Source organism: Chiroxiphia lanceolata, chromosome 11 (assembly GCF_009829145.1).
Source record: "Chiroxiphia lanceolata isolate bChiLan1 chromosome 11, bChiLan1.pri, whole genome shotgun sequence".
Classification (NCBI taxonomy): domain Eukaryota; kingdom Metazoa; phylum Chordata; class Aves; order Passeriformes; family Pipridae; genus Chiroxiphia; species Chiroxiphia lanceolata.
Window position 1 is genome coordinate 18,089,894 of NC_045647.1, and position 13,339 is coordinate 18,103,232.

General features: G+C 38.4%; 3 protein-coding genes across 3 annotated transcripts in view; 2 read left to right on the plus strand and 1 right to left on the minus strand.

Annotated features, from left to right (window-relative positions):
- The window catches only part of LOC116792532 (serine/arginine repetitive matrix protein 2-like), a 280,339-nt gene that overhangs the window by 200,903 nt on the left and 66,097 nt on the right, over positions 1-13,339 (plus strand).
- CENPP (centromere protein P) overlaps positions 1-13,339 on the minus strand; it is a 127,867-nt gene that overhangs the window by 101,137 nt on the left and 13,391 nt on the right.
- OGN (osteoglycin) lies at positions 542-12,357 on the plus strand. Its single transcript, XM_032699561.1, is given in 9 exon segments — positions 542-708; positions 1,324-1,576; positions 5,668-5,752; positions 7,981-7,996; positions 7,998-8,137; positions 8,680-8,694; positions 8,697-8,897; positions 9,461-9,555; positions 10,103-12,357. Coding segments are annotated over 8 exon segments (891 nt in total). The 5' UTR covers positions 542-708; positions 1,324-1,408; the 3' UTR covers positions 10,274-12,357.

Below are 13,339 nucleotides of genomic sequence, written 5' to 3' on the forward strand. Positions count from 1 at the left end.
TTCACTTAAAGTAACTATTTCTTGTGAGAGCATTTTTTCAATAAACTGTCTAATAAGTCAATTAATGATTTACACACCAAAAATCAACACACATGAAGTTCTAAAGAGTATTTTTTTGTTTCCAGAACTCTTGACACTGAAAAGTTTCCATTTCATAGGTAGGTGAAACTTCTCTAAACATATATAACTTGTAATTTTACTATTCAGAGAACGTGACTAACACAGCAGACGTATGTTTTGGCTCTACCTCTGCCTCAGAAAGCAGCTGCTTTGTCTCTGAGCTAAAGCATTTAAACCAAATGGATAACACATGCCTTATTAGAGACCTCTAGATTGCACAATTAATATTTGATTTACAGAAAAAGCCTTTGGAATTATAAAGAAGAAATCACCACAGAGCAGAATTCTGCCATTTTAACAAGTAACACCAAAAGTAGGATGAGCCAGACAGGCTTAGCACTCACAAATGTTACGCAAAGTACAACCCCCTGCTCCAGGATATTACCTCTCCCCCTGGGAGAGAATGCTGGCAGAGCATTTTTACCCCATGGAAAGTACTTTTCAGACTGTCAAACTGAGAGAGTATCCATTTCAGCAAGTGGGATGTAATTCATAACTTGAACCTAAAGTGCATTGGTAAGAATAACCTACAGATAAGGATATCTGGTTTTATGACAGTCACTGAAGAATTTGGAATCTACTAAAAAGGTAGGTGGACTTTTTTCCTAAAAGTATATTAACCTAAAACTTTAATAAAACACTCCATTACAGTAAACAGGGGAAAATATTGTATGAAGATACAAAAGTATCACATGCATGTTTGTAATGTTTGAAGGATTATGTTTATCAGCCTCCTCCCCCTGCCTGAAAAGTGCACAACCTGTAAAATATTCAGGGGGTATTAAGTTATCTGCTCTCATTTACTTTCAAATGTAAAAGACAATTACAGATTATTGTTATAGAGCATTTAGGTTTAAAAATCCTTATTTTGACAATCCAGAAAAATGCATTTGAACCTCTCAGGTTTTAATTAGTCCAGCCACACACTTGCCAAATGTTTCATAAATTTACAAAATCCTCTTGCTTTTAACAAAAATAACACTGAGAAACAAATGCAGTTAAGATAATATTTTCCTTACTACTTGGAAAACGCTGTTTTGTTATTTCCCAGTTTCTTCTCACGTTAAGAACAGCTTTTATAGAGTCTAATTAAAGGATATCAAGAGTTAAAAGTTGTTCCATGTTCCTTATGTGTTACAAACCCCTGCCAACTAGTCCTCTAGGCTTTAAATATGTTTTGACGGATTGCATTTTCATTTCCAGTCCCAAAGAAAGTGTTCTCCATAGTCCAGGCATAAGCAGATCTCCACCAGCTCAGTGAAAGCCTCAAACACTGTTCCAGGGAAGGATGGAGACTTTGCAGGCTACTTTCTTTTTGTTTGTGCTTGTACCTTTGGTAAGTCCAGCACCACCTCTACAGCAACAACCATTCCAGTTTGAGGAGTATGATACAGATGTTTCCATGGGAAGCCTGATCCAACAAGATTATGAAATGCAATCCAAGGATATAATAAAGGTATTTTATTTATATTTTCATTTTAATACTTTTAGCTGCTAAGCATTATGTGAATGATGTATGTGCATGTGAGTTTTGTGGAACAGTCTTGGAATAATAGCAAAACATACCATAGGTTCAGACACAGGGAAAGCCACTCAAAACCACAAATATTATGCTTGCTACAGTCTGAGAAAGCCACAGAAGGCAGGGTTTCACAAATAAGACTAAAGCATCATTTTAACTCTGCTGTAGTTCTGTGCCTACAATTGGAAGAGTTTCAAGAATAGGATATTCTAGTTATTAGCTCAACTGTTTGAGCAGTGTATTAGCACAGTAAGTCTGCTTAAAAACAAGGAAGGTAACTGTATTTATGACTTTTTTTTTATGTCCAAGCAATACTTGGAACAGTCCCTTTTATTGAACATAACCTGCCAGTATAAACCAGTTTCTCTCTTGACTTACCAAACCATCAAGTTTCTTGCCTGGGCTTTTTCAGGGGTGGGTGGTTTGGGTTTCTTACAACTCAACAGTTCAGCAGCCCTGAACTTCCATGGAATGTTCAGCCCTGCAGGAGTCACCTACATGATTAACACTTCGAAGGTCTTAATAAAGAGAATATCTGCTGCACCTCAGGGCACTCAGCAGCACCCCCAAACGGGGAGCTGTGTGCTCCACATCCAAACCTGTCACATTAAACTGGAGCAGAAGAAACAAAGCCAGGGAAGAGTTAAATGAAGTGCCACAGCCTCAGCTGCCAGGGACAGTTAAAAACCTCCCACCTCTGTTCAGACCCAACCAATACCTGTCAGGAGAAGGAGGTACAACACTGATCAAGAATTAAACCCAGCAGTGATTGTCCCAAAACTAATTGCCAAGGAAAATAAAACATATCCAAACCATGTATTATAAGTTCAAAGAGGTTTTCATTATATTAACTGTACTTGTGACAAGAACTTAGTCTGATAAACAAGAAAATAAGACAACAGCAAAAGATAGTGACTAAAAACTGCAGCACAAATATAGAAAAATCAGGTTTGTATACCTTTTTAATATTTTCCCAATTCTACTGAAATTACAGCACTCCACTGTTAGACTAAAACAGCAGCTACATATTTATACTAAAATGTCTAAGGTATTTTTAAATCTGACATCTGCCACAGTGATGAAGTAACATTTTCATAAACCCATGAAAAGGAGACAGTTTAAATGACTCTTAACTAATAGGTGAATATCCACTCACAACTAAGTTTTTAAAAAATACTAAAAATGCAAACTTTAACCAGTTAGGCACAGCATCAGAAGACACTCATCAAGAAATCATTTTAAGATGATTGCTGTGGTTTCAGTAAAAGACCAACAAGGAACTACCTACATGGGAATGGTGCCAACAGACGTGCCCCAGACTAACCAAAGTCCCTCCTGGCAGTGCCATGAGCTACAGGTCTTCTGAAGGGCAACAGTTCTGTTAAAATAATTCTAGGAATGCAGTCGGTCATTATTTCCATCAGGTCAGTTCTCCAATGACATGTTTTCATTGCAAAATAATAAATTAGTTCCTTATGTGCAACAACTACATCTATACAAGTTCCAGTGGTCCCAGTTTAAGTCATGGAGTGCACAAACAAATCCTCTATTCATTGACTGCACAGATTCTAGCTCCCAAATATTTCAAGTGTTAACTGTAACTGAAATACATGCCAAAAATGTCCTCAAGCATGCCCAGTCAGAAATCTGTTGTGCATGACAAATTTAACTCCTTCCTGCATGCTTGAACACACAGTTAGAAAGAAGATTTTTTAGTAAAAACATCAGAAGAAACCCATCTGTGTTAGTGAGCAACAAAACCAAATGAACTTTAGTGTACTGGTAAGGAAAAGGTCAGCCAAGCAAAATGTATTACAATGATTATTTGAAGCCACAGCCAACCCAGTCTTGAATAAAATTTTAGCAATTTGAAAACATGAAATCTTAATTTCCACAAGAGAACAGAACCATCCAATTAGACACTGTCTCACATCTGGATTAATTCCTTTCACTGAATATAAACTATCAGCTTTACAGACTTTTGTGTGTTATTTCAGAAATTTGAAGGTGGTTGAAGTATTTAGATGTAAAGTGTTAAGTGGTTTTCTGTGGGTAATTAAGTCTGTGCAGTAAAGTGCAAGAGGCAGGTGGAATTTCACTATGCAAATAAGCCAATATTCCTTCAGTGCATTCCCAACATATGCAAGCAATGAACTTGTGGTTATAATCCAAACAGTCTTGTGCACTGATACTCCACGCTTAGGAATTTTTATAGCTGACCAGCAAATATTTTTTCATTTTGTGGATTTAATATCATTCTGCAAATAATCAGTTTTAATTTTTTGTGACATTTCCCACTGGCAGAGATTAGTTGTACATTGAATTCTGCAAAGAATTCCTGTCCATACTCTTCCACAGATCACATCTCAAGTAGGATACTGTACTAGAAACCTACACCTGGTACAGATATGCTGTGTCAGCAAAGGTTTTTCATACAAGCACATTAAAAGTGTCCCTTACAAGCCAAAAAACTGCAGCAATAGCAGTGCAGCTGTTCCATTACCAGTCCTTGTACTCAGCAGTCTCTGCTGGCACAGTCACCTCAGCCAAGGTCCACATCTTCACACGCCTCACAAACAGCTCTGTGGGAGCTAAATCTTACAGAAACCTGTAAGATTTACTGTTTGAGTGCAACTGTTGAGGTGACACCCTCATCTTCCCTGCACCCAGCACTGCCAAACTGCTGCCAACATCCTGATCCTTTTTTTACTGGAGCAAAGCAACCCATCCCAAACCAGAGCCATAGCATGGACAGGCAGATGCAGGGAAGAGCCAAAGGATGGGTGATTGACAGGCCAAAAAGGGGCCAAAATGACAGAGGTTGGGCAAGACATTTGTTTCTCAGGCTTTATATGTCAAGCCTGAGGGGTTTGTTTTGCAGAAGACAAAAATTCCCCCAGTAAAAGTATATGCAAGCAACTAAATACTAACTAAAACAAAGTCAGTATCAAAAGTAACTTGGAAGATAATATTACTTCCCACTGCTCTTGTAGATGGACTGTCTGTGTGCCTGAAGGAAAGGGGAGTAAGGGGATGAAAAACCTAACATTGGTTGACTTGTGAGCACTTGCAGTGCACAAGCAGCTCTTCAACAGAGCTCCTGCCAGGGCCTGATCCTTAATCACATTTAAAACAAAACATCTTCCACATCCGATAATGTTCTTTCCTCCATGTGTTTCCAATAGCCACACACACCAAAAAACATATTGTCTTACTCTGTCCTACAAATATTCCCCATCAATAAAAGACACAAACAATTATATGAGCCAAGAACAACTGCCCCAGTCAACCTGAAACCCTCAACTTTAATCCATGTACCCACTGTATGTATCCTACAATTCTAGTAATAACAGGTAATTCTCAAATTCCTACAGTGTTCAGTGAAAAAAGAACCCAACTACCATTTCCTGCACCACAAGAGGCCGTAGAACAGATTTAAGTGCAGTTCATGGAAACAAACTGCTAAATTTCAGCCAATATCTGAAAAGGACATATTTATAAACTAAATTGTCCTTCAGTTGAAAAGATGCAATGACCATCTCCACAGGGACATCTGAATAGCTTTGAGGAAATGTCATTTTACTAAGAGTATTTGGGCAAAACAAAAACCAACTTATACTCACAAGAATCCTATCCAATTTTGCACGATGTGCAAAATCTATCTTCAGAACTCCAGGTGTTTGTAGACACCCATCTCTTACATATTCCTTCCCACCACGTAGTCTGTATTTTCTCTCTGTTTTTATTTTGTCTCTACTGTTCTTTCCTGAAGGACTTTACTGTTCTAAAAAGCATGAGCAGCAGCAGCTTCCCTTCTTGCCTTTCAAAGTGAACAGTTCATGTGCAGAAGGGATAATAGATCACTCAGTCATTCAGCAGAGAGAGAACTTTAAAAACTAAATATCAGAGGAGGTATGCCACAGGAAGCTCACTTTTAAAACACATGTTATTTCAGATCCTTGTAATGCTCTGTGGCTTTTTGTTTGCTGTTTGTTTTTTAAAATAACATCTGCTCTCACCCAAAGGATGGAACAAATGTTTCTCTTGACACTTCCCTAAGACTGCAAGGGGACGACAGCCAACTGGATGTGGCCCCAACAAAGGATACAAGTAAGTCAACTGATGTGAACAGTGTCCTGTTTGAGCTCTCCAAAAGAACATATTTTAATGTGAAAATCTAATATGCAAAGGATGGCAAAAGCTACAGAATTAGTCTTTTCACTTATGAATATCTTTCATATCTCCTGTGGAAAGTCTTCCAACTTCTGATGGAAAAATTGAAAGGATCCTCAGGTAAACTCTGAATAAACAAAGCACAGCTTGTAAGAATCTCTACAATCATATTTGCCACTGAGATGTTCCCAAGTTAAATAAGTCAGGCAAGACAACCAAGAAACAAAAAACCCCCCCCGGTAAGTTCCACAGTTTACCCAAGTCACAACGATGACTTACTACGGTGTGCTTGACTGACTTCACTGGATTTCTCAGAAACATCTGCAATTCTCAGTTTACACCTGGTGATCAGGGAGGGCAACAGTGAAAGTACATCAGGAGCCTTCTTCACCAGCCATTTTCCTGCAGGCTCTGAGGTACATTGTCCAGATTTCTCCTCGCAAGCCACAAAGCTTTCTAAACATGACAGGAACAAAGTTTCTCTGCCAAATGGAGCAGTGAAAGGAACATGTATTTTATGTGTCTGTGATCTAAACTTCCAAAAATAACTGATGACTCAGCAAGACCAGTTGAGTGTCAATCTACACCAAAGTGTCAAGGTTAATTATTGCCAAACAGCATCTGTCAGCAAGCTCTCGTCAAAAGCTGAACAAGTGTCCAAGAGCACCAGAGCTTCTAGTCCCAGGCAAGCATAAAAACTGTTGCCTTTTTAATAATGACAAACAAGACACTAAATCAAAAAAGGCAAATAGGGCAGAACTCTTAAGCCTAAAACATTATAGTATTCACAGAGCTAGACCTCAAATCTATTCCACTCTGTGCAGTACCGGCATAAGAAAAAGGATTACTGTTATCCCTGCTGGGTTGGGTTCCCAGTATTGACCAGCTGCTTCTGTAACTCTTCCCTGGTTGTGGAAGATCCTGTTTTGCTCTGTAGTGACAACAAACTCCCTGGTGGTGTGGCCCTGCCCTCTGTACTGCAGACAGACCAGGGTGGAAGCCAACTAGAAAACCAGTACAGCACCCGCAGTGGTGACAAAACCACACTCAAAGCCACACTCGTTATAGGTATTTGAATATTGCTGGCATGAAAAATTAAAGCAAAACAGAAATTCTAGTACTTTGCTAATGTCCATGAGGAACAGGGTAAGCCACAATGGCCTTATACTGCATTAAAAAAAAAAAAAGTTTTTCCCCTCTATTTGAAACAACAGCTATAAAAACAGCTCAGCATAAAACTGATGGAGGTTGTCTACAGGGCTCTGAGTGACCTGGTCTAGTGGAAGGTGTCCCTGTCTGTGGCAGGGGCTTGGAATGAGATGGTCTAAGTTCCCTTCCAACCCAAACCATTCTGTGGTTCCAGGATAATTATACAGTCAGGACTGCTGGATTTTTTATCAAAAGTTTTAGACAAAATAGTAGCTGGGAGCAAGACAGAATATAGTGACCTGCCAGAAATGCTCCAATGCAATTACAGTGCCAAATGTGTGCAGTGCCAGGTGTTTCTCCTTGGGTTTCTGCTGTCTAAAGAATGGTTCCAAATGTGACATTTAACACGGTCACAGACTTGCAGCTGGCATACTTAGAGAATCCCAGAATATGCTGAGTTGGAGGGGACCCACAAGGATCATCAAGTCCAACCCTTAGCCCTGCACAGGACCATTCATTCCTAAGAGTCACACCACATGCCTGAGAGTATTGTCCAAATGCTTCTTGAGCTCTGGCAGCCTTGGTGCTGTGACCACTGCCCTGGGGAGCCTGTTCAGCGCCCAGTCACCCTCTGGGGGAAGGATCTTTTTCTAAGCTCCAACCTAAACCTCCCCTGACACAACTTCAGGTCATTCCCTTGAGTCCTGTCCTCAGTCACCACAAAGAAGAGATCAGTCTCTTCACCATACTCTAAGCCAATTAAAGACTTAAACTTAATTGAGGTCCATCAATAGTATTTCAACACATGCTCAGATAAGAACAGAGAATCATGCACGATTAAAAGAATAAAAAACTCAAACCAGTTCAGAATGTTAAATCTCTTCAGAACTGATATGAATAATTTTCTTTCTTTTTTTTTTTTTTTTAAATCTAATGAAGGGAAATCTTAAAAGACAGCAGAGAAAAGTCTATTTTGACCATTCAAGTGTAAGTTATTGAACACTGTTTGGTTTCAGACCTGCCCACGTGCCTGCTGTGTGTGCCTGAGCGGGTCCGTGTACTGCGAGGAGATCGACATCGAGGCCGTGCCCCCCCTGCCCAAGGAAACAGCTTATCTGTATGCAAGGTTCAACAAGATCAAAAGGATTGCAGCCTCAGATTTTGCTGACATTAGTAAGTGATGCTCCAATTTTAGTTTCTGCTCACCTGATAGTATATTTGAAGGGGTACTATCAATGCAATGCCCGTGTTAGAAAAGGAACTGCAAAGGTAAAATGGAAACACCTCTTGGACCATGTAAACATCTTAATTCTCCCAAACCATCAGGGAAAGAGCAGATTGCTAAAACAAAGTTCAACTCTGCATCCCAGCCAGCACTGAATGAGCAGGCATTACTTTTCCTTCAAATGCTCCAGGGACACCTCTCCCAGCTCTCTCACTCGACAGCATGACAAATTCTATGAATATCTGAAATCATGTTGTCTCTAAGACAAAAAGAAGGATTCAGAGTATTTTCTCTTTTTTTTTTTTTTTCAATTGAAGATCATGAGAAAATCCAGATGTGGGTTTTACCCATTTTAATAGTATTTGCACTTGTAGATCACAATTCAGATGCTGCAGCCAGCAGTGTACCTTTAACATATGCAGCCATACATATTTCACATGCCACGTAATTATAGAGTCAATATTTAGATTTTCATTTCTTTTATGTAAAGCTACCTTGAGAAGAATTGATTTAGTGGAAACAGGATAGAAGAAATAGAAGATGGAGCCTTCTCAAAGCTTCTGTTGTTGGAAGAACTTTCTCTTGCTGAAAATCGACTTGTAAAACTTCCTGTTCTACCTCCCAAACTAACAACGTTTAACGCAAACCAAAACAGAATCAAGAGCAGAGGAATCAAAGCAAATGCTTTCAAGGTAAGGAAAAAACCCAGTAATTTAGGTGACCAAAGTAAATTCAAATTAGTAACCAGACTATTCAGTCTGCCACCAAATTCTCTTTCCTGTGTTTATTGTAATCTAAGAAACAAACTGCGATGAAGTTTTCCAGCTGTTCCTTGGCTTTTAAGGCGCTCTGGAAGATCAGTCCTTTGTGCACTCACTCTCTCATGCCCTTCACATAAATCATATTTTTCTACAAAATACCTTACCTACCTCCTTTCTCTCTTACATGCAAAGAAAAGCTCAGTTCAAAAATTGATGGCTCAAATACAGTTCTGAGGACCACAGAAATACTCATAAACAAAGATAGAGCTTTATAGTGGTCTCAAGTTTTATAACCAATGTGCTGGCAACTGAAATTTCCAAGACATAGAAGGCCTGCCTATGAGTTTCTGAATATAATAGAATTCAACATTCACAGCAAAAGAATGTTCTGTCTTATATCAGTTTCCAGGCTTTCTCTGTGATCAGAAAAAAATACTGATGTCTTCTAACAGGCACAAGTTATTTAACTTCAAGTAAGCAATACCAGCATTAGTAATTTCTCTTTAACAGAAGCTCACAAATTGGCCTACCTCTACTTGGGGCACAATGCACTGGAATCTGTTCCGCTGAACTTACCGGAGAGCCTGCGGATTCTTCACCTTCAGGTATTCAAAAAGCATTTCCCTCACATTCTATTAGGAAAAGCCTCATTAGTTACATACTTTAAAACAAACTCATTCTCTTTTGAAGCAGTTTCCACAATTGTCTAATGCTCCTCCAAATAAAACAATTTAATCTGTGTGGCCACAACCATCCGAAGTTTGAAGTTGTTTTCAGCTAATTACCATGCAGGGATTTATTATTAGTTCTGTACATCGAGGATAGGAAATTACAAAAATAAGCAATAACTTTATATCAGCAATACATTCCATTCATCAATAACAACGTCAAGTCATTTGATCAGTTTGAAAAGACTTGATTCCTACATATCTAAAATATATGATGGAATTCTTGGGGTGCCCTGCACAGGGTCTGGAGTTGGATTGGATGATCCTAATGGGTCCCTTCCAACTCAGCCTATTCTACAGACAAATCAAATAGACAATAAAATGGTGGGCAAGAGGAATAAAACTAAAGTGTGAAAAATCTTCCACCTATGTGGGTGCATGTGTACAGAACTGTGTGTGTTTACTCAACTGTTTTGTTTTGCAGTACAACAACATCACCACCATCACGGACGACACGTTCTGCAAGTCCAACAACACGCGGTACATCCGCACGCGCATGGACGAGATCAGGATGGAAGGCAACCCCATCGTCCTGGCAAAGCACGTCAACGCCTTCTCCTGCCTGAGAATGCTGCCCGTGGGCACCTACTACTAACCCTGCTTCTGCCACTGCACAGCCCAGAACTCAGCCATGGTAACAAAGGGTCCTTTCTGCCTCTGTTTACAGGCTCGTATCCTCTCCCTCACTAATGCTGTTTTCCCTGCGTACCCAGAACCTTCTGCGGCGTTGAAGTGTGGTTCTGCTCTGAAATAACTATTTCTGAACAGTCACTTTATTCAGTAGTTGTGGTGTCACTGCTTTCAGAATCTTTTCTGTTAATGGAAGTGTAAAAATACATATATACACACACATCTCAACCTTCACTTCATCACGTACTCTTTTCGTGTAGGTAAAATCACACAGTAACTGCTGGTTCACATTCTTTGCCAGTATTCAGAACAATCAGCACATTTTACATTTCAGATAAATGCAGCACACTCTTGGAGCAAGCTACACAGGCAAAACACTTCTTTTAATTCCAATGCCACTCTTTTAATCTGAAATGAAATCTCTTCAGTTGCCCTTCAAAGTGTATTGGTTGAAGATGCATACAAAAGAAAGTTATGTTTAGAAACAGAACTTCTCAAAGGTTAATTTCATTAAAGTTTCCTTAAAAACTTGGTTTGTGAAAAATGAAAACAATTCCTATTAAGGTTTAGTTCACCAATCAATATAGCAACTGGAACTTTTCAAGGTTGTGTTAAATCTCCTTCTACTGTTTTGCTTTGAAAATTATCTAAGAACGTGTATGTATAAAAAACAGGTTTTATTTTTACACAGGGCAGTTTTAAGTGAAATATATAAGTTTTGCTGATCTGTACTCACAAGAGCTGTTTTTGCAACACCAGTTTCCCATTTTAACACAATGGTCAAAGTCCAGCATCGTATGACTATTAATTATGACTAAAGATATTAATGAATGATGGAGACTGAGCCTTGTTCCACAGCTTTTCTTAAAGGAAATGTGACAATATAATTAACAGCAAGCTGAATTCATGTTTTTTACCTGTAAATAAGTATGATTTCAGCTAGATGTCAGTGAGAAGAAACAGAATTACCCTTGTACAACAATACTTCTGCTCATTAGGGAAAATTAAATCAGACTTTCAAATTAAAAAGAGAAGGTGATTCTATCACTAATCTAAAAAAAAAAAAAAAAGAATAAGAGTTAACTTCAAGCACCATTTCACTCAACTACTTTAAACCATGCAGTGTATTAAAAACACAAATTGAGTGTGCAGGCCTTGACAGTCAGTTTATCTAAAACTAGACATAAGTGATATAGGAACACAATATTTTTTATTACACAACTATAAACTTCTGACATTGTTTCTCCCCTCAAATACCTACCACAGGTGAATGCCAAAGGTGTGCTAGTTCCTATTGCCACATCAACTCTAAGTTTGAAGCTAGTATAGATTCCTAATTTGTAGAAATAGTTAAGCATCAAATGCATGATGATGTATCAGTACATCTAGAATACTGATTGTACAAGATATTTTGTATTTTATTTATCTTATTTAGCTAAGCCTTGATTTGTTAGTGCTTGTGCTCTGGGGAATTGATGCCCACTTAATTCTGAACACACTGAGGTTCTGTCACTCAATGCTGAGGCTTAAGAGACTTTCAGCCAGTTTTTAAGTAACTTTGTCAAGCATCAGCTGTGGGTTCATCTTTCTGGAAAGAGGATGTAACCATGAAATGCAGCACAAAATATTTTTTTTCCTGAACCCACTACCCAAGAAAGACACAGGAATCCCCATATTTTTCATTTTAAGTTACTTGGTCTAACAAGAAATTCCATTGCCTTAATACAACTGACACCAAAACCAAAGTCCGACAGTAATACTTGGTTTTAATTTTTCCAAGTAAGTCATAAAACTTTGATGTTTCAGGTTTTAGCAAAAGCTTAAAAATAACTCCAAAGCATGTAAAAAACATTCCAATTTCAAGCCAAATTTATACGAGGAAAAAACAAAAACCACCAATTCTCTCATCCCTCTTATGATAAAAGCCTAAGATGGAGAAACACAGCTGGGTGTTTCCTCTAAGTTACATAAGTAGTGGCCTCTGATCTTTTTCTCATCACAAATCATTATTACTAAGTTAAAAAAGAAAAAAAGAGCTCTTTCCAGTATTAATAGCATCAGTAAATATCACCAAAACTCTTCCCATGAAAACAATTATAAGTGCACACATAAAAACAAGCAGAGTTTTGTAAGGTATACACACAAGTAAACATTCTGAGACCTAACACTGCCACATCATTCATCTGACATCAAAATGTTGTATATATTTTTGAAACGTGCTAATTATCACCAGTAATGCTAATTAATACTCTTAATACTTCGTAAGCAAACGAAAGCACACAACTGGTACCTTCTGAATGCCTAATGAAGGCAGTAAGTTTCTGATGTGGTTTAATTTCCTTTCCCCATCCATAGCAAGGTAAATAATCAAACAAAAGTGAGAAGGGCTTCAGCAGGAGGATTTTCACCTTCTATTTGTGTGACCAGTACTAATATCAAGCTGAATGTATCAAGCTGAATGTAAACCATTCTATTTTTTTTCCTGTTTATCTTTTTTTTAGTATCAGCCTCAGCAATCTGCTCTCCCAGCACTGCCAACCTGTTTCAGTTGTTCATCCTCACAGCAGATGAAGATCAGAAAGTTATTTGCAGCTGTAACTCCATTTGCAGACATAATATTTATTATGACCATACAGTGAGACCTGCCATACAAATACTCGGGGGACACTTCATTTACCCCTTCAAAATCTATTTGAAGCACTACCTTGAATTGTCATTCACCTCAAACATTCAGTATTATCTGAAGTATTCAGTCACTTCTACATTACTGATGTCTTTTCAAGTATGAAAACTAACAGGAAAGAAAAAATTTGGCATTTTTACACCAAAAGTAAAGTATCAGAAACTGCCTATTTCTACTTGGCAGCCTGGGCAATTTTCTTTTAAATCTTCAAAAAGCTAGAAACCCAAGACTCCACCCCACATAGTCCCTCCAGTGCAGTGTACAGTTACCTACCTGTTATTTGCAGTAGAGAGCAGGTTGGGGGAGGGTGGAAATCATACAAAGATTACAGACTCATTTTTAATGTTG